Here is a 24,744-nt window from a genome sequence, read left to right on the forward strand (position 1 = left end):
GGGATTTTTAGACTCTATCTTTCTATTGTTTAAGGAAACAACACATGTACAAAGCCACAGATTGTGATATGAAAAGAAAAATTGCAAAAGATGTTTTTAAAAATATATGTAACAAAAACTCTGATTAAAAAACAAAAAGTCATTTTCTGATGATAGCTTCCCTATAAATAGGAATTTAGTCCTGTCAAGCGCTGCTTCATTACTGCTGTTCTGTCACCTTATCTGACCCCACAACATAGACTGTATTGTACAGTAACCCAGGAAAACAATGTCTCTCACAGGGCAGGACGCCAATCTCACCCAGAAGACTCTGGTTACGCTTCAGGGAACAGAAATGTGCGATGACTCAAGTCCGGCTTTGCTCACTGACATCCCTATAGGAAACCTGCAACCTGGAGAAAAGGTGCCTGTGTGACCTTTCTAATGAGAACTGAGCCATTGTGTGCTGCGGAAATAATAATCTGCTAAACCTGCCGCTCTGTAATAGGAAGGCAAACATGGACCCGTCTCACCAGCTATATACTCATGTAATGGAGTACACATATTTATATAGGGATTGAAGGCAGATTAAGCCATGTGGTTGCTGTGTACAGTTCAAATGTTTTATAAAGGGCTTGGTAACCATTATCAATCCCTACCGAAAATATATAAAGAACAGCTAAAGTGGAGCTTTATTGTAACTTGGCTCTGATGTGTATTAATCTGTATTAAATCTGTGCTGCGTTATGTATATTAGGCTAGGTTCACATTTGCGGATAGCCGAGCTGTGGAGGGCTGCGGACTTCCTCTGTGAACCTCCGCCCACTGCCACACCTCCTCCGGTCAGCTCCGCCTATGTATGCATGCGGCCTGCATACCTATCTTTAACATTGGGTATGCAGACCGTGCGGATGTAAGTAGATGCCTCTGCATGAGTCGTTTTGATGGTGCTGCGACCCGCGTTGAACGCAACATGTTGCAGTTTTGATGCGGTCGCCACATCGTCAAAACGACGCATACGGAGGCATCTGCATACATCCGCACTGCCTGCGTACCCAATGTTAAAGATAGGTACGCAGGCCGCATACAGACGTAGGCGGAGCTGACCGGAGCAGGTGCGGCAGTGGGCGGAGCTTCACGGAGAAAGTCCCCAGCTCGTCCATCTGCAAATGTGAACCTAGCCTTAGATAGTGACTGCCCCAGCAAAATGCACACAGTACACATAGATATCTCTACTTTATCATTTACATATGTAGTATTATCTACATTCCTGTGATGTAACCACTAGGAGGCACTATGCTCTATATATTCACTAGATATCAGTTTCTTGTATTCTTAAAGAGGTTGTCCACTACTTTTCATTGATCGGTCGGGGTCCAACACCCTGAAACCCGACCGATCAGGTGCTCTCTGTGTCAGCAGCAGCAGCTGCCGGCTGGAAATAACTGTGGTGCTGCTCCGTCTTCTGAGCACAGCTTGGTATTGTACATCCGCCTCCTATGCAGATCAATAGGAGTCGGATGTGCACCCTGCAGCGGACACTATCAAGAGGCGTAGCAGCTCCACAATTGAGCAGTTCCGGAGGCCACCGACACAGAGAACAGCTGATCGTCACAGGTGCCGGGTGTTGGACCCCGACCGATCAGATATTGATGACCTATCCTGAGGCTGGGTCATCAGTGATGAAGTAGTGGACAGCCTCTTTAATATTGATTAATTTTTATCATTTAATTTCTATTTATTAAATATACAGTCCTCAATATTACATTACACAGAACTGCAGATATTCAGGCTTAGTAACTTCTATTCACTGACAGCAATAGCGGAAAAGGAACTTTATTGGGGCTTAGTAACTTGACTAATTCTGTATTTTCTATACATCAATGTAATAACTGTTCTGTTACTATGTAGATGGATTTGCCCTTGTACATCCGCTGTAGCACTGTGGGAACACGAGTATTCCTAGTTTATGTTTCATACCTGATAGACGCCTCTGTTGATGGCAAAGAGATTGTCTGCAGATGTCACAGGGTAAGTTCTCGTAATGTAAATTAAATGCCTCTTCTCTAATTCAAGACTATTTTCCCTTGTTAATGCAAGACCTAATTCCTTTGTCCACTGTCTTGTTACACTGACTTTCTTAGGCTGTTAATAGGACAGAAGCTTGTTAGCATGTGCAGTAGGAAGCACTGCAGCTATGACTTGGCTATACCTATACCCCAGGTATCTCCAGTATTTGATCAGAAAGACAGCATCCTCTTACCCCAGCACTCCTGGTATCTTCAATATTAGATCAGATAGGTAAATAGCAGTGTGGGCAGCCTCTACTTACCTTAGGACCCCTGGTATTTCCACCAAAACTCTCCTTCTGGGTAAGGAGGGCATTAATCAGAGTCGCAGAACAGAGAACAAAGGTAACCCTGAAGGAGATGCAGAGTTCCCAAGCAGAGACTGGAGTATCAGTCCATATGACCGTAATAAGTCATAGACTTCATAGAGGCCTTTATAGAAGAGTTGGCAGAAAAAAAGCCTTTACTTACACACAAAAATTGTAAGGCTCATTTTCAGTTTGCCAAAAGACATGTGGGAGTCTTCCCAAATGTATGGAGGAAGGTACTGTGGTCAGATGAGATTAAAATTGACCTTTTTGGCCACAAAGGTAAGCGCTATGTCTGTCGCCAAACTAACACCGCTTATCACCCCAAGAACACCTTCTCCACAGTGAAATGCGGTGCCAGCATCATGCTGAAGGTGTCACGATACTGTAGCAGGATTTCCCCTGGCCAATTGGCCTTTTCCCTGTCCCTCAACCTAGGAGGACCCTAGGCTATCCCTTTACACCAGATTAACCCCAGGGCTGTGGAGTCAGTAAGCCAAACCTCCAACTCCGACTCCTCAATTTCCATGACACCAACTTCGACTTCAACTCTCTCATACCAGGGCTGTGGAGTCGGTAAGCCAAACCTCCGACTCTGATTCCGACTCCTCAATTTCCATGACACCGACTCTGGCTTCTACTGCGACTCAACCAAAATGGTCTCCGACTCCAACTCCATGGCCCTTATTACCCCTGAAAATGGTGAAGCTTGGTTCTCTTACCTTGCTATGCTCCCATATGCACACTGATCTGTTTTATCCCCCACCCAGGAAGGTATGGAACAGAAGTGTATAGGAAAACACAAACCTGATAGACAAGAAAACTGCAATCATACAAATGCACTCGCCAAACAACCGAGTGGAAATCAAGGGAACAGAAGAGGGGTAAATCAAATGGGAGACGATTAAGATAAATACAAAAATACCAAATCTACTCAGATATCTCGTGTAAACAATGCCAACCGACTGCTACTAATTCAGAACTCTCCACCACCAAACCAGGAAGTTGTAACTATCACTGGCTACTCCCAAGTGCCAGTAGCGAGCATAGATACCAGAGGGAAATGGCCAACACAGAACAGCCACAGGACAATTCAGGATGGAGCGTGCCAATAGATCAGCTGAACTGATTAACCCTCGCAATGACAAAACAAGGAAAAACTGCACTGTTTAATAGGATGGTGAAGCAGTTCTTATCAGTGCAGGATTTCGTGTAACCAGACGCTGCAATCTTCTGGCCCCTCTCTGTCGTGGTATCTCCGTGTCAGTGGGGATGTTTTTCAGCAGCAGAGACATGAAAAATTGTCCGAGATGTAGGGAAGATGGATTGTGTGAATACAGTTATATTCTTGAGCGAAACCTGTTTCAGTCTGTCACTGATTTGAGACTGGGACAGAGGTTCACCTTCCAACAGGACAATGACCCAAAGCAACTCTCAAGTGGTTTAAGGGGAAACGTGTAAATGTTTTGGTGTGGCCTAGACCTTAATCCAATTAATAGTCTGTGGTCAGACTTGAAGACTGAGGGTATGTGCACACACTGTGGATTCTGCTGCTGATCCGCAGGGGTTTTGGCTCTGCGGGTCCGCAGCAGATTCTGCTGCGTTGTACAGTACCTTTATTTCTTATGGGGAAAAAAAAAACGCTGCATATTTTTCCGCGGGTTACAATCCACAGCATGTCAATTCTTTGTGCGGTTTCTGCTGCGGTTTCACACCTATCCATTATGAGGTGTGAAACCGCAGGGCAAAACCACAGGCTAATCCGCAGATAAACCGCAGGACTTTTGTCCTGCGTATTTTCCAACAAAATCCGCACACCCTAAAAACTATGTGTGCACTTACCCTGATGTTCACCAGAGGAAACTATCTAACTTGAAAGAGCTGGAGCAGCTTTGCCTTGAGAAATGGGCAAAAATCTCAGTGGCAAGATGTGGAAACCTCATAGAGACTTATAGAAAGCGATTTGCAGCTGTAATTGTCACAAAAGGAGTTTCTACAAAGTACTGACTTTAGGGGGGTGAATAGTTATGCACACTTAAGTTTTCAGTAATTTTGTCCTATTATTTGTTTTCTTCATAATAAAAAGGAACCCAAATGTTAATGTGTAGACTTGCTCGTTACATGAACTGATGCAAACCCTCAAAAAACCTGTGAAATTCAGGGTTGTGAGGTAGCAAAACACAAAAAAATGCCAAGGGAAGTTTATGCAATAATAATAGTAGAGTGCATATACATTTACCAAAAAGGAATCAAATCTACATGTCACAAAAATAGAAAATATATAAACCTCATCTATGGTGGTGGGACCCATATATATAGATCATTATTGATATATAAGATGCCTAGTGCATATAGGTCATGGACCTATGTAATAATGGTTCATTTTAGGGAACATAATTATCTATATGATCACTTGAAATCAAAGAAATAAAGTGCACAGTGCATTGTTGTAGTCATATATCATCAAATCAAGGTTTCTCAAACCGCAGCTAGAAAATATATATCATGCAGACCCACAGTCAATCATGTGTCACTAAGTTCCCCTTGGCGCACGTTTCATCAGAAGGGGTGAATGTAGTGTTTTTTTACAAATGCTTCTGTTTCTTTGTCTTTCCAGGCAGACGCAATGATCTTGGGATCAGGGCTGTGTGGAGGCCATATTATCTCTTACAGGACGCCTTGTACTTCTTTACGCTGAAGATTGTTCTTAATGACATTTGCTGTATGTTTAGGGTTGTTGTCATACTGAAGAATAAATTTGGAGCCAATCCAATCAGATGCCACTCTGATGGTAATAGATGATGGATACTTTTCTGCCTGAATTTCTCAACATTGAGGACACCATTAATCCTGACCAAATCCCCATCGCCATTTGCTGTAATGTAGTCCCAAACCTTACAAGGACCCTCCGTCATGCTTCACTGTTGCCTGCAGAAACTCATTATCGGCAAACAGCCTGCCTTCTGTTAGTCAAATATTACACATTTTAATTCCTTAGTCCAGAGGTCCTGCTGCCATTTTTCTAAACCCCAGCTCATATGTTTTCATGTAGTTTGTTTTCAGGTTTGTTTTTTGGCCCCAATTCTCTATGAAGTCTATTCTGGCCAGACTTTTCTGAACAATAGATGGGTGTAGCTGGCTCCCACTGGTTGCTGTCAGTTCTGAGCTGATGGCACTGCTTGACATTTTCCAAAGTAAAGTAAACATGATGTGTCTGTCATTAGCTGCAGTAAGTTTTCTTGTCCGACCGCTGCTTTCACAGTTCTCAGTGTTGCAATGTATTGATATTAAATGCTGAAAGATACAGACAGATACTTATCCATCATGGAGGCCTTTGATTGGCTCCAAATGTTTTTGGCAGCAGCACAACAACCCCAAACATCCAGCCATTTTCATTCACAGTGAAAAGAGGAACAGGGAGTACCGGAAGTCTAGAAATTTATTTATTTTTTTGCAGTTTATTTTGTATTCTTTATATCCATTGTGCCCCGTAAAGTCACAGGAGATCTTGAAAGGATATTTCAATGTTGCATAATTTCTTTTTTTTTATATATATACTGTCGGTTTCTGCAGTGGCAGTTTCCCTGCCATGGGCAATTTGGTGCCGCTTCCTGAAATGTTTGCACAGCACTCACAGAGTTTATTACCATCCTTGCCTTACTAATTGCGATCTCTGCCTTCTCTGTTGTCAATCTGCACAGATGTTAAGAATCGTCATACATGTTTATATGCTGGCTATTCTGAAGTTATAAATGGGAACTTTACAAGAATAAAAACCCCTCCCACTGGCTTCTAATGTCATAATACAGATTGGAAAAAAAAAAAAGAACAGCTCAAATCCATTTTGGTCAAGGAAAGACTGACAGCGAGGTGTCTGGTTACATCTCCAATTTCACCCAATGAAGAGGGGATAGTATAGAGCAGAGAGAGTGTCATTGTAAAGAAATATATTCATTTTAAAGCTTCTTTAGCAAGTAATTTTTATCACGTCAGAGCTGGGTTCACAGCTACACTGATCAGTATTGCTGAATATAGTCATCCATACTGCTGCTGTTGCTTCTGTCAATGGGCTACCAAAGGGGGAAAAGAGCAGGATGAGTAAAAGCCCAAAGAGGGGGAGACTATTCAAAATGCAGGATTCAAGGTAGATAGTTACCAGATACAGAGTTCTTCTTCAAGTGAAAATACATTACATTGTTTTGAAAAGTTAATGGAAAGTATAGTCTCCGTTAAGTTGTTGGAATTTTGGATGGTTGCCATATTGTCTCTTTATTTCCCTTACAGGATGAGACTGTAACCATTGAGACTGTGTATCCCTTTGATGTTGCAGCAAAGTTTGTCTCTATAAAGGTCTGTATGATCTGTAATACACGTTACCACACATTAGATGCACTTATTAGTCTTGTTAGAGAAAGAGAATGTTTAACAACATTTTCATTCAGTATTATTGGAGATGAGGTAGCGCAGCATAGCAATATTATGTTGCACAGCCACAGGTCACTGAATATCCCTAGACTAGTGTCATTTTACATTTTCTATATGTCAAGCTTATATAAGAGAAATAAATCCATCGTGCGCTGGCCTAATAGCAGCTTTGTGCCCTGACAGTTCCAAAACCTAGACCGTGTCTACATCGACATCCCATTTTTGTTAATGACGGATATCCTAAGTGCCTCTCCGTGGGCTCTCACCATCATATCCAGCCAACTGCAGCTCTCATCTTTCGTCAGCCCTGTGGATCAGCTAGAGTCACATGTGGGAAATGGTAAGTCACCTTTGTTCTACCATCTTTTTTTTTTTTAAATCAGATAATTAATAAAAATCTATCAAAATGCAAAACAGCAGACAAAGTCAATTTGTCAAAAGTGAACAAGTACAAATATTACAAAGTATCACCCCCCCCCCCCGTCCTTTTAATGTACGCAAACAGCATTTTAACAATAATATAAATGAATATACAGTACCATAGATTTTTGAGGGTCATCACCTCTCTACCCAGAGTTCCCATAATATTTCAAAAGTACTACCCTTTTTCCTTTTGACATAAATACTCTTTTCTATGCCTACAATAATGTCAGACTGTCTATAAAATTCCTGCAACGTCGGTGGTTCTTCATTTATCCAATATCTGGCAATCAATTTTCTCGCAATATACAATTACCTGGCTATTGCCAGCTTATGACAATTAAGTGCCCGGATCTCCTCCACGTATCACAAAATACACACCACAGGATCCCTCTTAATTCTGCAGTTATAAATACCCTTCCAATTGCAGCACTCACTTCTAACCAAAATGTATTCAATTTTGGACACTGCCATAGTATATGCAAAATTCCGGCCCCTTCAGCCCGACACCTAGGACATTCCAAAGTCTGTCTCAATCCAGCTTTGTACAATCTGTCTGCAGTCCTATATACTCTATGGAGTACATATACTTGTGAGAGTCTGGCCGGTTCGCTTAGTGACAGTTTGGGCATATATTCCAATATTTCTTCCCTTTTATCCTCCTCTATCCTTCCCACCTCTTCCTCCCATTTCTCTTTTGCTTTGATCGGGTAACTAGGAAGGAAAACAGTAGGTCCCTGTAAATATCTGACACAACTCCTCTTGTCCCCCCTTTTGCACATATATAATCCACAGGATATCCGTCTGAACCATCCTACTGACCATTTTGCTTTGTCATGTAAGCATGATGAAAGTGTCTATACTGAAACCTACAGACCTCCGGTAGCCCATAGGTCTCCTGTAATTTCTCAAAGGATAACAGATTCTGCGCATCCAACATCTGGCCAATGTAATGTATTCCCAATCTCTTCCAAATTTTGAAGTCCACCATTTTAACAAACTCCAGTAGATTATCATTTTGCCATATCAGTGAGAAATTAGTCAAATGTTCCACACCCCTAATCCTCTTAATTGCTTCCCACACCCTATGGATCAGTATCAGAGTGGGGTAAACCACCCCAAACTTCCTAAAACTATCTGCTTCCAAACCCTGAACCAATGGATACCTGCCCAAAATATGAACCAGAATCCTTTGTGTTGAACGCATACCATCTACTTCCCTTCAGCCCCTCATAGGTTGACCCTGCGCAGCTAAATAATAGATCCAAGGGTTCGGAAGTGCCAAACCCCCCCCATCCTTGGGCTTATTCTTAATTAGAGAGTTCCAGGTCAGGCGCCCTTTCAGAGTGTTTAAGCTCCTCTCTATTAGAGAGGCCCCATGGAGCTTAAGTCATTTTGGAGGATGTAGTCTATTGCTGTGAATAGATGCTCCCCTGGTTTCATTGGCATATAGTGGTATACAAGTCTGCAGTGGAAATGAGCAAGGGGCCTGGAGTTACTCTAAAAACCCGCTTCAGATACCCCCTATAATCCACTTGCCACACAACAACATACTGAATGTGTGAAGAAGATTGAAGGCATTGGTTCCAAGCGAAAGCATGCAAGCTTCCATATCTACCTAAAATCAGCCCAAAACCAGTTATTTTCTATTTTATGATAATAAATGCTTACACTTGTGTTATTGATAGCAATGTTATACTTTGCACATATGAGTCACATGATACACGGCTAACACTGTGGCTCAGTGGTTAGCAGCACTGTTGCTTTGCAGCGCTGGGGTCAAACCTTATGAAGGACAACATCTTCAAGGAGTTTGTATGTTCTCCCCGTGTTTGTGTGGGTTTCCTCAGAGTTCTCCGATTTCCTCCCACTCTCCTAAGACATACTGATAGGGAATCTAGATTGTGAGCCCCAATGGGGACAGCAATGATAATATCTGTAAAGCGCTGAGGAGTATGGTGGCCCTATATAAGCAAAACATAATGAACAAATAATGACCTGTTGTGTTTCTACACCAGTTGTGTTACAGACTGGAGAGAGTGCCAGCGAATGCTTCTGTCTTCATTGCCCACCCATAGCGGACCCTCAAACTGGTGTGGCCACTGGCAGCTATATCATTTCTTGGAAGAGGTAAGAGTAGGTCACAAGGGAAGCCCAGCTCTATATAGATTAAAATATATAGATCTCTATATCTGATTAGTTACGGATTTCCTACACAGCGCAGCAATCTGCAGGATTTTCCCTACATGGTGTAATCATCCACAGATTAATATTTCATAGTCGCACCATTCAGTTGTTGCATAGTACCCATCAGCTGTATACTGAAGATGTACTTTATGCAAACTAAATTGTGAGAGAGAAAAAACTTTTCAGTTCATCCAATGCAATGGACAGATCTCAGGGAACAGTGCACAGATGAAAACTTAACCCCTTCACAACTTTTTTTTTTTTCCCCATCAATATGACAATGTGAGGGCTTGTTTTTTGCAGGACGAGTTATCCTTTTGAGTGACACCGTTGATTTTACCATATAGTGTACTGGAAAAAAGGAAAAAAAAAAATCCATGTGCAGTGAAATTGTGAAAAAAAAAAAGTGCAATTCCACCATTTGTTTTTTTTTTTGTTTTTTGTTTTTTTACCAAGTTTACTAAAGGCTAAAACTGACCTGCCATTATGATTCTCCAGGCCATTATGTGTTCGTAGATACCAGACATGTATAGGTTCTTTTTTAAGTCATGAAAAAAAATCCATAGTGTCTCCATGTTATGGGATCTGGGGCTGGGTGAGGACCACCCATTATTGCATTTTATTGCAATGTTGCGGCAACCAAAAAAACCTAATTCTGGCTTTTTCATTTTTTTGTTCTCGTTACGCCGTTAATCGATCGGATTAATTATTTTTATGTTTTGATAGATCGGGCATTTCTGAACGCACTGATGTCAAATTTGTGTATTTTTTTTATTGTGTCATTTTGAATGGGACAAAAGGGGTGTGATTTGAACCTTTATATTTTTTCATTTTTTTTATTTAATTTTTAAAACTTTTTTTTTATACTTCAATAGAACAGAGTATACTGTACTTAATTTTCCTGTTTCTTCCTTTTTCTCTGCTTCTTGTAAGGAGTTCGGCTGCAGAAAATGTCCCTGTTGTGAACACAGTGGTTACATTACCCCATGTTATGGTGGAGAGTATTCCACTCCACATCCAAGCCGGTAAGTCAGTGATGTCCAATGAGGTTATTGTAATCGGTTGATATTAGAATATTTCTGATGTTCAGTAAATGTCAATGAATGGAGCTCTGAAGAATAGGTTCCTCTATGGACACTGCTTACAGTACAGTTATAGATGTAATCAACATAAAAGCCCAGAAACTATGCAAGTTATCAGCATCGTGCCAGATTCACTGCAGCTGTAGAGCCCCAAGTTTGAGAACACTGCCCTGTATCCAAGAGATGCTAGTCCACATATAAGCCGCTTGCTGCCCTCTTTCTTACTTGAGCTTTTATATTGCCCTTTTAATTACATTCCAGGTTATGTGAGAGCCAGCACCAATCAGATCCTATAAATATCAGAATTATAGGGAACCTTTCACTTTGAAAATGTAGTCTTATTGTGCAGGCAGCATGTTGTATGTAAAACAGGGAGACCAGTTTATGGGAAAAGAGTCAGCATTACTTAATTTCTTGGTCTTAATATTCTTCCATGCTGGGATTAAGAGTCCAGTAGACAATCTCACTCAATGATTGACTGCTATCCCTGTGAGTGTTTCCATTAGCTCCTCGATACGTCCACCCACTGGACTCCTAAGCCTAGGGTGCACAGACATCTAGATCATTAATTATGCTGAAAAACTGTATATTAACCCCTTAATGACTGCCAATATGTCTTTTAATTGACCTGAGATATAAGAGACTAGCATCCTCATGCAGGTGATAATCCAGCAGCTGTCTGCTGTACACTGTAGCTGACAAATTGCTGCATCAGCCACGATCAGTGTTTGCACCTTCCAAATCTGTTTAACCCTTTAGATGCTGCTGTCAATAGTGACTAGATGATATAAATGGTTAACAGAGTGTGGGGGCTCCTTCTTTATCCCCATCAGCACCCTTAGATCATGATTGTGTGGTCCTGATATTTTCCATGCAATTCACGACCAAATAGCGGCCTTAGAGTCTGACAGCTGTTGTAACCTATTCAGAAGTTAGCGGCATTTAGGTGGTAAAAATACCCATTTTCATTTCCGTCATGCCACTTTGCATTAATTCCTGAAAATCACCTGAAGAGTTAATAAACTACCTGACTGCAGTTTTCAATATGTCAGGGGGGTGCTGTTTTTAAAATGGTATCACTTTTGGGGTTTTCCAATATATATATGATCCTCAAAGTCACTTCAAACCTGGATAGGTCCCTCAAAAAAATAAATTTTGTAAATTTCCTTGGAAAAAAAGAAAAATTCCTGCTACATTTTTAAACCTCCTAAAAGGCTAACAAAATAAAATAACATTTTACAAATGGTGCTGATGTAAAGCAGACAGGAGGGAAATGTTATTTATTAATGTTTTGCTGTGGTATGACTATCTGGATTAAAGGGATAATCATTCAAAGTTTGATAAGTGCTAATTTTTTAACATTTTTCTCAAATTTCTGATATTTTTTTATGAACACAAAACATACCAACCAAAATTTACCATTATCATAAAGTATAATGTGTCACGAAAAAACAATCTTAAAATCATTGTGATTTAAGCGTTCCAGAGTTATTACCAGATAAAGTGATACTGGTTAGATTTAAAAAATTTGGCTCCATCACTAAGGGGTTAATCTGTTCAGTGCTCCCTTACCTACAGAACCGACAACATGTTCATCTGAACATTGTGTACTAAAGAATCTAAACGTTCTCCTCCCTTAGAAAAATATTGCTAAATGGATCTATTGCCTGCTTCTATTGTTTAAGCCAACTTCCCAAAATGAGGATTCATATGTAGTCATTTTTTTCTAAAAAGGGTCTGACTTTATTAATTGTTAAAGAGTACACATAGATTAAAGTATGTTACAATAAGCGCCCTTCGATATAAAAAGTATATACAGTTACAAGAACGTGAAAGAGACGAACACTTATTTGCCTGTATTTACCATGACAACAGTGTTTTATCGTTCCACCTCGAGCAGATCTGCCATCCTTTGGCCGGGTGAGAGAATCTCTGCCGGTTAAGTATCATCTACAGAATAAGACCAATTTGGTTCAGGACATAGAAATTGCAGTGGAGCCAAGCGACGCATTTATGTTTTCTGGACTCAAACAGGTAGTTATATAAAGCCTGGTATTCTCAGACATGCTTGATTGTGGGATTTCAAGTTATTGTTTATCCATGGGATAGTAGACAACTTCACGTTCACTAGGACCTCCGCCGATCCTGAGAATCAGGGCCCTTTACAAATGGAGCTGTGGTCGATCAAACACACTGCCGATTCATTCTTATGGGAGTGCTGAAGACCAGCCGAGTGCAGTGACCACTATCTCCCACGGCTCCGTTAAGGCTTATCAACCACCGCACCTTACAGAGGTCTGGTTCTTGCGATTGTTGGGGGTCTTAGCAACTGGACCCTGGCAGTAGGGAAGCTAACCCTTATCATATGGATAGAGGATTACTTTTAGACTCTTTTAAAACCTTAGTTGCTCTTACCTGGGAAACATGCAAACTCTTTAGCTGGAGTCACACATAGCGACTTGCCAGCGATCCCGACAACGATATCAACGTGTCAGGATCGCTGGTAAGTCGCTATGTGATCGCTGGTTAGCTGTCAAACAGACAGCTTCACCAGCGACTAGCACAGCGACGCCGCGCCTGCGGCATCGCTGTGTTCGTTAGCGCTGATGCCATATTCATGTCAAAAATAGAATTAAAATAAAAAATATTGTTATTCTCACCTTCCGACGTCCCGCGCAGCCTTCCCGCCTCTCTCCACGCTCCAGTCCCAGTAATCCTTTGCGAGAATTACCGTGATGACGTCCGTTCTCGCGGGATCGTGAAGTCTCGCAGTCATTCTTGCAAAGGATTACTGGGACCGGGAGCGTGGAGAGAGGCGGGAAGACTGCGCGGGACGCTGGAAGGTGATATTTTTAAATTTTTTTATTATTTTACAGCTGATCGCTGGTCTCCCGCCTGTCACACGCAGCGATGCGTGCTGGCCAGCGGGAGATCAGCGACGAAAAAAAATGTCCAGAGGTTTCTTGCAGCGATCAGCGATACCGGCAGGGGGGCCGGTCGCTGATTGCTGTCACACACAGCGATCTCGCTGGTGAAATCGCTGTTGTGTCACAAAAGTTGTGACTCGGCAGCGATCTCGCTAGCGAGATTGCTATGTGTGACGGGGCCCTTTGTCTCTTTTCTTTTGTTGTAACCTGTGACACCTCGCCCCCTAGGTGCAAACTTGTTTGGTTTTCTGCTCACTAAGCTTATAAAAAAAGTCAATGTTTTACAAACACATTGAGAGACATTTATTATAAATCATTAAGATTTGAAGTGATGGATGATTACAGCCAATAATTTTGATATGAAGATATCTGCTGTATTCATTGTGAACTGGAAAATATGCAGTTTATTATCATCATGTTTCTCTAGTTCTAAAATAATCACAGAGGCATAACAAATGTTCACAGTTCGTGGGCGGGGAGAAGTGCCTGTTGTCACAGACGATCCAGGAATTTCTGGACGGTTAGCCACCCTGCCCCCAACCTCCTACCTCTCTTTAACCAGCAGCAGGCAATGTAAGAAAATCCAGCTCAGAAGTTTCCTTAAGCATACATAATAAGCCATGTGTGCAGTATTAACCCTTTGTGGCCACCAGCGCCTCTACGGTGCTCAGAATCTGGGTTACCAAGAGCCAAAGATGAGTTTGTGACTGCGGGGTCAGTATAGACCACATTTTTAGCTAGTCTGGAGCAGCGATAACCTGGTTCACATAGATCTGCATAGGAACTGTGGAGGAAAAATATTTTAAAAGCAAGAATTATCACAGAGGTGTGCTGTAGCAAATAAAGGATGGTTGCAAAATTGAAAATGGCTGTTTTCTGCTTTTTAAAATTTTCACCTTTTTTGATTTGTGTTTTACACACATTAAATGCTAGTTTTCCCCTATTGTAGATTCGATTACAGATCCTACCTGGCACAGAGCAAGAGATGCTGTATAACTTTTACCCTTTGATGGCAGGATACCAGCAGCTTCCATCTCTCAACATCAACGTGCTGAGATTCCCCAACTACACCAGTCACATGCTGAAGCGTTTCTTACCTACTCATGTGTTTGTGAAGGTGGGTTCTTGTATATTCTGCTCCATAGCAGACAAGTCTTCAGTCTGTGCTCGTGGCTGTCTTATATTGCTTCTCCAGCTGGTATTTGATTTGGCAGCATTGCCTGATGCCCGCTGGTTGTATCATTGCTGGACTCACGAATGAGCATGGAAATGTTTTGGCCAAATAGGTTTCAAACATTAAAAGCTTTTTAAAATATTCTGCCAGCATTCCCTCAATCTTGAGCTGCTGGGAAGTTTATAAACTCAATCATGAACATGTCATTTCACCAAAGGAACTCACAGATTGTTTATTTCGCTTTTTCCTTCAGCCCCAAGGACGTCGCGTGGACGATGACTCCATTGAAGCCGCATGAGAAGAAGAATCCCTGATCTGCATCTGCTCAATCCACATATGAATTATTTTCTCACTGCAATATATTTTATTGCGTAAAACAAAGAAAAGTTTTTTTTAGTATTTGTTCCTTACAGGATCTACTGGGACATCTAATGAAGACTTGGCTTTTATCTATACATTCCAGTTCAGGCCAATATTTCCCTAAGTACAAATGTAGAATACAAGGTATTGCAGTATTGATCGGTTAATATCTGTGTCGTCTATGGAAAAGCCGTGAACTAAGTACCTTGTATTATAACCAGTCCCATACTGTACAGCACACACGGCTTGTTGTGGGGTTAACACTGTTTAACCTGAGGCGGATATAATGGCTGTATATCTATATTAAATGGCAACCAAACATTTACTTAACCGAGTGAGAGCGTTAAAGTTGTCAGCAAATATATACGGTAACCTATGCCTCAGGAGCTGGAATGGAGAAGGCAGAAATTTGCTTATGTAGATATAACAATAAGCTAAGAAGTCAAAGCCCATTGATTTACATAACCAATATGGAAGCAGTAATGTCCTGCAAAACTCTAAGCCTATGCGTATTGCAAGACATCTCATCCATCACATCATCGCTAAGGTTAGAAAGGCTGATGCAGATGCGAGGGTGTAAAGTTTCTGATTTTGGGTTTGGGCAGGTTCACATTTTCCGCTGTAAATCATATGTAAATAAAGAACCATGTGATTCTGTGGCACTTGTCCAAGTTATTATTGGGTGGTATGTGAACTATTTAAAGGATTTGTCTATTGTTTTACATTGATTGCCTTACCCGTAGGATAGGTCATCTATATCAGGTCAATGGGGGTGCGACACTTGGCACTTCCACCAATTAAGGTGTTCTTGGTGCTCAAGTTGCGGGGGCAGAATTACACAGTTCTGTCAACTGTATAGTGGGTATGGTGGACAATTGCAGATTTGCGCCTATTCATTTAAATGTGGTCGGCTGTGCAGTACGCAGCCCCACCGGCCTGGTATTGATGGCCTATCCTACAGATAGGCCATCAGTATAAAGTATTGGACAAACCATTTAGAGGTTTTGGAACTGTTTTATCAATTATGACTAATCTTTATAATCGTGATTTCCTTTCCTTTTGATTTTTTTTTATACAGATCAAATAAGTGAACGCACTTTTGATGTAGATGTCATATTCCATGCACAACTTGCATGTTGGCCGCCAAGTATTATGTCTGCTGACCAGCTACCTACTGCATGTTAGCTGGTCCATAGAAAACAGGAGTCGTCTTAGCATGTTCTTATAGAGACTCCAGAGTCCGTATGGTGAGGTTCTTCATTTAGAGCTTCACCAAGTAAAAGACATAAGCGGCTATAAGGAGTGGCTCATTATCTTGGAGATTGTCTGGGCATTACACCAGACAATTACATAGGGTGCAACAAATATATATTTTTAAAAACTTTTATGCCATCTTTGAAAATGCTAAGAGATGTAAAGAGAAAGGGATGTTCCTAAAAAGAATAACAAATTGTATTATATTAAAGGTATTAAATTGTAAATGAACTGTAAATTGTAATTGTATTAAAGGAACACAATTTTTAGAGCACATTTTTGGGTACATGTACAGCTGTGCAGTGCTGTAAGAATGAAGTGTCCAGTGAAATGCACGGAATATATAATGCCATTTGAACAATTTAAGAAATTGGCTCTTAATGTGCAAATATCATTTACCCCAACATTTATGCATTTTAAAGTGAACTTTCAGTCCAAAGTGAAAGTCTTACAGTACATGGCATAGCCATCATTCCTGGTCTCCTACTTTTGAACCAACCTTCAGCCACTCCATTTACAAAGGAGAGGATCCTTCAAAGTCAGAGGCACCTTCCCTCTAATGCCCTCAGATCAGCCAACACCGAGGCCACAGAAGGATCTATTCAACACAGATGTCCTCAGAGGAAGCAGGATGCATGTCTGTGACTATCAAGGTCCCCGTACACATTACATAAAATGCAGCCAAATCCACCCATTATGGAGAGGACAGCCAATGTGTATAGGAACCTCCTGACTCCACCTGTCAAGTAATTTCAAGGGGAGAGAAAGATCTAACTTGTTAACTTTCAACACCTGTTTTTTTTCATTATCCCAAGAGTGCAGGTGTCTGGTAGCGACTTACCAGTCTAAACACACAAAAGTTCACATGCGCATGTAGGTGACGGGTCATTGGGATTTGCTGTGTGAGCTGTATAGGGGAGTTGGGGACTGGGGAACAGCGGGACACATTTGATGGATCACCATATACGGTACACATTTTCCATTTATAGTCATATTTTTCATTTTTTGGGGACTGGAGGGTTGTTTTATAAATGTCTTAAAGTTTATATAAATGTATACAAGACAAAGCTACTGAATTATCGCCACAAAATAGTAATAGCAGAAGCATGGTGTCTGTGCTATCCCCATAACTACCTGCCAGCACAACAATAATAGTGAATTGTGTGCAATAAAAATGTATACAAAATCTGCATGTCCCATGTAATAAAAACCTGACCATTTCTGACTTACCTATAACTGTGCCTAGAAAAAAAAAACAACTTGTACTGCTACAAAGAAGGCCTCAGAGAGCTTCATTACAATTACCTTTATAATGGCCCTATTTTCTAATTGACCTCATTGATGTGGGTTTCTCTGGTATTTGTTGGGGTGGTGGCATTTTTGAATAGTGTTGTAGACTACAGTATTTCTATGCTTAAAAACTAGAACTGCTGACTGAAAGAAAGTAATGAAAATGTGAACGAAGCCTTATTGTTTCATATACTATAACTCTTTTTTATATGAATGCCACTGTTTTGGGTTTTTTTTTTTTTACATATAAATGCATTATGAAGGTGCTGCCGCGAAGAAAATTAATTTTATTTCTCCCGGGTGTGACCTGCTTTTAGTCATACATATAGGCATGCTCGAAGCAATTTCAGTCATTGCTCATGCCCTGGAACTGACTGGCAGGTTGCGTACCAGAGCCGGCTGTCAGTCAGTGCTAGGTAGTCCTGATAGCTCAGTGCCGTGAGAAATTACAGTAACTGTTCCGAGCACACCTACATGACTGAAAGCTGGCAGCTCTCACGAGGAATAAAGTTCATTTTCTTCCAGGTGCCGCACTTTCGGTACGGTTGCTGGGCACCTTCATAATGGTATTAACCATATATATTAACCCTATAACCCTATATCTGCAGGTTGATTGCGTTATTGGACCTGAGAGGTTCTCTTTAAGAAGGCTACAAATTGTTTTTTCTTTTCATATAAATTTATCAGAAAACACATTCTGCCTACATATAATGTCCAATTCATTGTAATCTATATTTTTATTTTCTATATAACCCCTTTTCTCCTTCGCCTCATTGGGGGGACACAGGACTGTGGGTGTATGCTACTGTCGCCAGGAGGCTGACACTAAGTGAATGCAAAAAAAGGTTAGCTCCTCCTCCGCAGTATACACCCTCACGCTGGCCAAAGGCGAAACCAGTTCATGCTTAGTGTCCTAGGAGGCACACACGTCTGGTCTTTTTTCAGACTCTTCATTTTTTATTTTTTCCATGAAGATGAGACAGGGGCGACGGACCCTAATGAGAGGGTCCGATCTCCCCAAAGCAACAACGGACGAGCACATGGAGTGTCACCTCCACGTATCCTCTCTCGCAACGTGGGACAAGATGCCTGACTCAGCCCTGATCACCCTAAGGTATTGAAACCCTAGGCTGTACAGAGGCCTAGGTACAGTCCGTGCGGCCCCCACTGCATCACCAATGCTAGACTGCGGTGATGGAAAGTGGCGGACGGTCCCTCTCCTCATCCCTCGGAGGGAAAGATGGAGTTAGGTTGCCTGCACCGTCCTTTACGCAGCCCCCCCTCCCCTCTAACCTGTTAGGAACGGCGGAAAGCACTAAATAAAAATATAAATAAAGTGTGTTCGCTGCTCGGGGTCCACCGTGCGGTAGATGGTATAACCGCTGCTAGACGGTGGCAGAGCAATATGGCGGAGGTGCGCACTGGGTTAGCCTTCACCCTGGTGTGCAAAGCAATCGCTGTTTAGTCACAGAGCTGGCAAAAACAAAGTACTGAGCCTGTTAGGGTCACAGGAGCTCAGAGCAATAACACACACAGTAAGCGGTCACAGGAATAGCCCAATATGGCGTCACTAAGTCCTTCTAGACCTACCGTGTGTGTCAGAGTATATATCGTCGCAGCCGCGAATGCTCAAGTGGGCTGCTACTGCAGCGTGAATACTGCCGCTCAACGACACTGCTATGGCGCAGGCGCAATGTCGGACGCTAGCAGCTGAGTAAGGAGCAATAGCGCACTGGTAGTAATTAAATCCCTCACACAAGCGTATTATCAAAGGGAAGGGGTTTCAAATGAGTCATTTACCAGATCATGCATCCATCAACCATTCACTCAGCAGCAAGTATGTCTATACTAGCGCATGGCGGAACAGCCATGTGCGCCTTTTATCACAGCTGGGACCTTCCGCACGCCTCCAGATCTCTGAGATGGACAAATGAGATTTGGAGCAGGACCTGAGCACATGACTCCCATGAGCATGCTCATTAAGCGGAGAATAGGATTTAGCCTCAGGAGAGATTTGCTGCAAGGCAATCTCTTCTGCAGTGCATAAAGAGCAGGAGACTGCAGAATGTGAGGGTCTGGATTCCTGCATAGCGACCGCAGAAACCTGACTCCTAACACTAACCTGAAGCTGGTCAGCCGAAGCGCACCATCCAAGGGTCACTGCAAGAAGCAAGGAAGGAGGGTGGGCTGGGAGGGCTCCTGTAGAGTTCCCCGTGGCAGTCCGGCCCATACTAAGGCCTGGTGTCCCATGTTCTGGCCATCCGCCTCAAAATGCTGCCGCAGTAATAACACTATCTTAATTTACCTTGTGTAACTTGAAAAAGTATTCATATCCCATGAACTTTATGACATTCAGCACACCGATCTGGCATCAGTCGAACATCCCTTTGGCAGATATTAGCTACTCAAAAATGGTACCCTTACAAAATCCAGCTGCTGCAGCATCTCAACGAGGATGACCCAGATCGACACGCTGAATTTGCAGAATGGGCAAAAAAAATTGGAACAGGACCCACAGTTTACACAGAACATTATGTTCAGTGATGAGGTAAACCCGTTTGGGTGGGCCATTTATATGGATTCACCTAAATAAATGGGAATGGTGACAGTTTTCTTGCGTAGGGTGTCTTGCATTGAAATCTGCAATGACCCGGGTACTGCGTTCACCAGACATCAACACAATTTCTATCCGCTCTTCACGTGTTAACCTCTGAGACATGTCAATGGTTGTAAACAAAGAGAAACTTGTAAATAACGCATGAAAGAATAATGCTACGTTAAAACCAAGCACACCATTGTTTTTCTTGTGAAATTCTCTAAGTTTGATGTGTCACATGACCCTCTTCCCTTTGGAAAAAAAAAAGTTGGATCCAAAATGGCTGACTTCAAAATGGCCGCCATGGTCACCATCCATCTGGAAAAGTTTTCCCCCTCCCATATACTAATGTGCCACAAACAGGAAGTTGATATCACCAACCATTTCCATTTTCTCTCTCTCTCTCTCTCTCTCTATATATATATATATATATATACATACACACACACACATTACACAACACCTGGAATATACTGTTTCTGTCAGGACATATTTACACGTCAGGAATGTGTGCAAGGAGTGCAGGGCATTGAACTGGCCCCATATCCCTTACACTCCTCCCTCCTTGAAATATCGTCATCCCTGACCATACAGTGCTGGCAAAATACTACTTTTAATACTCAACGCAGGTACACAAACGATTAAATGAGGAATTCACAGTCCAAATACAAAAGGTATATGGTAATATTAAAACACATTTATGTTCTATAAAATCTTTTACATCCAGAAAAAGTTCTTTGGTTCTACGCAAGAGTCCTTTTTTATTTTTTGCTTTTTTTTTATAGTGGCTTTAAACACGTGCCCAGTTACAGTCCTCCAGCTAGCACCACCAGTCTAAATATGAGTGTCTTTGCTCTCACGGAGTCCATTTATTTTTCATGAAACTTATCATTAACTGTACACAGTTAGGACTCACCACAGTCCTTGCAGACACAGTCCATAGTTCTTCCCCCTCCCTCCTTTGTACAGAGTATGGCCCTTTAACGGACAAGTGCTGCTCTTACCTAGGAATAAAGTTCAGGTTAAGCAAGCTAAAACACAGTCCTTTGCAGCAGCCACGTACAGTTCGTTTTCAGTCCAAAGGCACATAACCCCTCAGGGTTAGGATCCTACAATCAAGCAGGGGAGGCGTCACAAGCGCAACAAAACTTGGGGGAGGGGAAGAAAAACAAGGTTCAACGTTCAACCGTGGCCCCTACCGGCCATACTGCACCCAACTAGGGTTACAGGGCACCACAGCCCACAGGGACGCGGAACAGTCCCGTTTTCCATTTAGGTTTGACAACTGCACCCGATCTCAGTATTATAGGGTTCCTCTGCCCATAAGGATGCGGAAGAGTCCTGTTTTTTTTTCCATTTAAGTTCAACAAACACTACCTTTATTTCTTAAAGGGCCTTTACCAGTCATTTTCCCGGTGGTCCTGTACTACTCTGTCCCACAGCAGACTCAGTGCCCGTGCTCTAAGGCGTGACGGTAGCTCCGCTGCCGCAGGTGTCATGTTCCCCATCTGCAGTGACGGGATGGGCAGACCTTGATCGTTCAACGACCAGGTGAACAGGGGGCCGACTGTGCCTGTTCCAGGCCCGCATGCAGCTCTAAATCGTCCTCCTGGAGTAAATCAACCGCCATGGCATAGTATCCCTGAGGGCCATCCTCTTTGAATAAAGTGACCCAGTCTCCTTCCCTCAGGGGCCTTTGAAATTTCACCGAACTGGCGTTGACAAACACCTTATTGTCGGTGTCCACCTCGCGGATAAAGCCGTACCCTTGCGACAGGTTGGTATGTACCAGCAGTTCCCTGTTCCGTTGTCCGGCCATTGCGCCCTGGTCAGCGCAGCTTGGCTCAGATCGTCTTCTCCTGCTGCTTCTTGGGCCAAGGGACGGAGAAAGGGCCCACGCTCCAGGGTTTGGGACTGGAGACCACTCACCGCTCCGTGACCACCATGGGCGGGCACCATTCACCAGGTGATGCATCTCGGCCCTGGGCCACTGTCTCTGTCAAACGGAATTTTGCGCCATTTTCATGTTAGGATGCCCACAAGGGGTGGGGTTGAAGTTGTGCTTAGTCTACGTGCCATTTTCTGCCATCTTTGTCACATTCAGGGCATCTGTCACATTCAGGGCATGTTTCTTTGTCACAGTAAAGGCATCTTCACATTGCAAGGTTTATGGATCCTGTCATAATACGCCAAGTGTAACATGGGCCAGGAGGGTAGTCGTGGCTAACGGTGGCTGCTCTGGCATACCCTGGCCTCCCGCCACATAAACACATTTTCCCTTCTGTGGTGCACTTGGTGGTCCACTTACATGTACATCAGGGTCCACCTCAGTCTGCTGGGGCTTCTTTCCTTTAAGCACATGTAATGAAAGGCAGAGTCCAACTCCAGTTTTAACAAAACAAGTTTACTCAGCTCGCCCAGTTTAGTCACAGAAACAGCACGAGGTTCTTCACAAAATAACATCATTCCGTTTCCTGTACTGTCCATCACTCCTCCAGGAATTTCACAGGGTCGTACCATCGCTTTCAGTACCGCAGCTTCATGACTGGTCAGACTAACCTGCTTCAGAAGTTCTCTGTCTGCTTCGCCTTGTACGTTTAGAGTTGTTCCCATGAAGTTAGCTGCTACCAAATTGATGCTGCCCTGTATTCCTCCACCACCGCATGACAGTCAGCCCATAGGCCCTGGACAACTGAGCTCTTCTCCTTAAACGTTACGGAACTTAACTGTCCTGTCCAGTCTCCCAGTCCCTTCTGCCTGAACCCAGGAAGCTCCCCAAACTACCCTAAGTTGGCCACTCCTAACTAACTAAATCCTATTGGTCTAACCTACTCCTAGCTTACTCTATTGTGCCCCCCATAGTGGGCTAAATCCTATACTATCCCTAAGGGGTGGTTCACATTGTGTTATGGCAGTCCGTTTAATGGATTGCGTTACAAAGCGGCATTAACGCGATGTAACGCATCCGTTAACACACCCATAGACTGCCATAACGTAGCGCATCGCTAACGCATGTCATAATCGGCAGTGTTTGACGAGTGTGACCAACTTTACACTATTGGGGCTGCCTATGCAGCATCAGTAGTAAAAAGATCTAATGTTAAAAATAATAAAAAATGGTGTTTTTTCTTACCTTCCGACGTCCCACGCAGCGTTCCCAATCCTCACAATGCTCCCGGCAAGTCCTGTTCCCAGTGATGCATTGCGCCAATGACCCTTGATGACGTCACGGTCTCGCGAGACCGCGACTTTATCAAAGGTGATTGGCGCAATGCATCACTGGGAACGGGACCTGCCGGCAGCATCGCTGAAGCCTGGTGACGCTGCGAGGGACATCGGTAGGTGAGAATATAACGATTTTTTTATTTTAATTCTATTTTTTTACAGGGATATGGTACCTAGAGCCCGGAGGACAGTCTCCTCTCCTCCTCCCCCTGGGTACCTTCCGCAAAGGTTCTGCTTACTTTTCGCATGGTGGGCACAGCCACATGCGGAAAGTAAGCAGAACAGTGCATTCCTATGGGTGCAGAGTCGCCGCGATTCCGCAAAATTAATGAGCATGCTGCGTATTTTTCCGCTATGCAATTCCGCCGCGGGAAAATCTGCAGCATTAGCAGAGCATTGCGGAATCCCATAGGATTGCATGGGATGCTTTTTTTTTGTGTTTTCGAGGCAAAATCGCGCGTTTAAAATTGCCGTGAAAACGCAAAAAAAAAAGCTACGTGTGAACACAGCCACATACTGATAGATTGTGAGCCCCATCGGGGACAGTGCTAATAATATCTGTAAAGCACTGTGGAATTAATGGTGCTTTATAAATGAGTAAAATAAACAAAAATATTCAGATAATGAGCTTATACACTCAGTATTTTCTTAAAAAAATAAAAAGCAAGTAACCTTTTTTACCTAATGGGTGCAAAAATGCTGCAAAAACTCTGCAATTTTGAAAACTCACCTAAATCTCATCAACGTAGCCTCAGATGTTGCATTTTTGCTGGAAAAAAAAGGCAGCATTTTACTGTACCAGTAAAGTTAATTCTGAAATCACATGCTCACGTTGCTCATTTTTTTCTTGCAGATTTGAAGCCGTTTCATAAGCTGCAGCATGTCATTTTGTTTTTGTAGCGTTTTTCACCCATTCAAATGAATTGGGGAAAAAATGTATGCAAAATACACATTGAAAACACGTATATTTTACCGAGGACTCTACTTGCAACAGAAAAATCTGCTGCAAATACTGACCATTTGCACATACCCTTTGGCTAGGTTCACATTGCGTTAGGGGCATCCGTTTAACGGATCCGTTAAACAGATGCGCTAACACTGATGTCATTTTTTACATATTTTTTTACCCCTAGTGCTAATGTATGCGCTAAAACATGGTAGCATTTCGCTACCATGCGTTAGCCATACAGGTCGTTAGGCCTAGTGCGCTGGAAAACATGGTAGACCGCGTTCGAAGGTGCGTCACAAAGTAACGCATCATTGCTAACGCATGCCAATTTCAACATGCATTAGGATGCGTTGGGTTACTTTGCTGGCGGCCAATGGATGCGTTAACGAATCCGTTACATAGCGTTAGTGCCCCTTTGTAACGGATGCGTTAAACGCATCCCCCTAACGCGATGTGAACCCAGCCTTACAGTGGCATTGTGATCGGTATGGCCCATCCA

The 24,744-nt window shown here is 42.7% G+C and overlaps 1 protein-coding gene across 3 annotated transcripts in view; it reads left to right on the forward strand.

The window, feature by feature from the left end:
• Positions 1-15,590, forward strand: part of TRAPPC11 (trafficking protein particle complex subunit 11) — an 87,662-nt gene extending 72,072 nt beyond the window's left edge. For all 3 annotated transcript variants that reach the window (XM_073578229.1, XM_073578231.1, XM_073578222.1), the window contains 9 exons: positions 282-403; positions 1,891-2,010; positions 6,641-6,706; positions 6,965-7,121; positions 9,220-9,331; positions 10,322-10,413; positions 12,371-12,504; positions 14,347-14,514; positions 14,825-15,590. In XM_073578229.1, the coding sequence (XP_073434330.1) occupies positions 282-403; positions 1,891-2,010; positions 6,641-6,706; positions 6,965-7,121; positions 9,220-9,331; positions 10,322-10,413; positions 12,371-12,504; positions 14,347-14,514; positions 14,825-14,869 (1,016 nt within the window). In that variant the 3' untranslated portion in view covers positions 14,870-15,590. The remainder of the gene's footprint in view (positions 1-281; positions 404-1,890; positions 2,011-6,640; positions 6,707-6,964; positions 7,122-9,219; positions 9,332-10,321; positions 10,414-12,370; positions 12,505-14,346; positions 14,515-14,824) is intronic.
• Positions 15,591-24,744: the final 9,154 nt, after the last annotated feature.

The sequence above is a fragment of the Dendrobates tinctorius genome, unplaced genomic scaffold, assembly GCF_039654945.1.
Source record: "Dendrobates tinctorius isolate UK_male_01 unplaced genomic scaffold, ASM3965494v1 ptg000008l, whole genome shotgun sequence".
In the NCBI taxonomy this organism is placed as follows: Eukaryota; Metazoa; Chordata; class Amphibia; order Anura; family Dendrobatidae; genus Dendrobates; species Dendrobates tinctorius.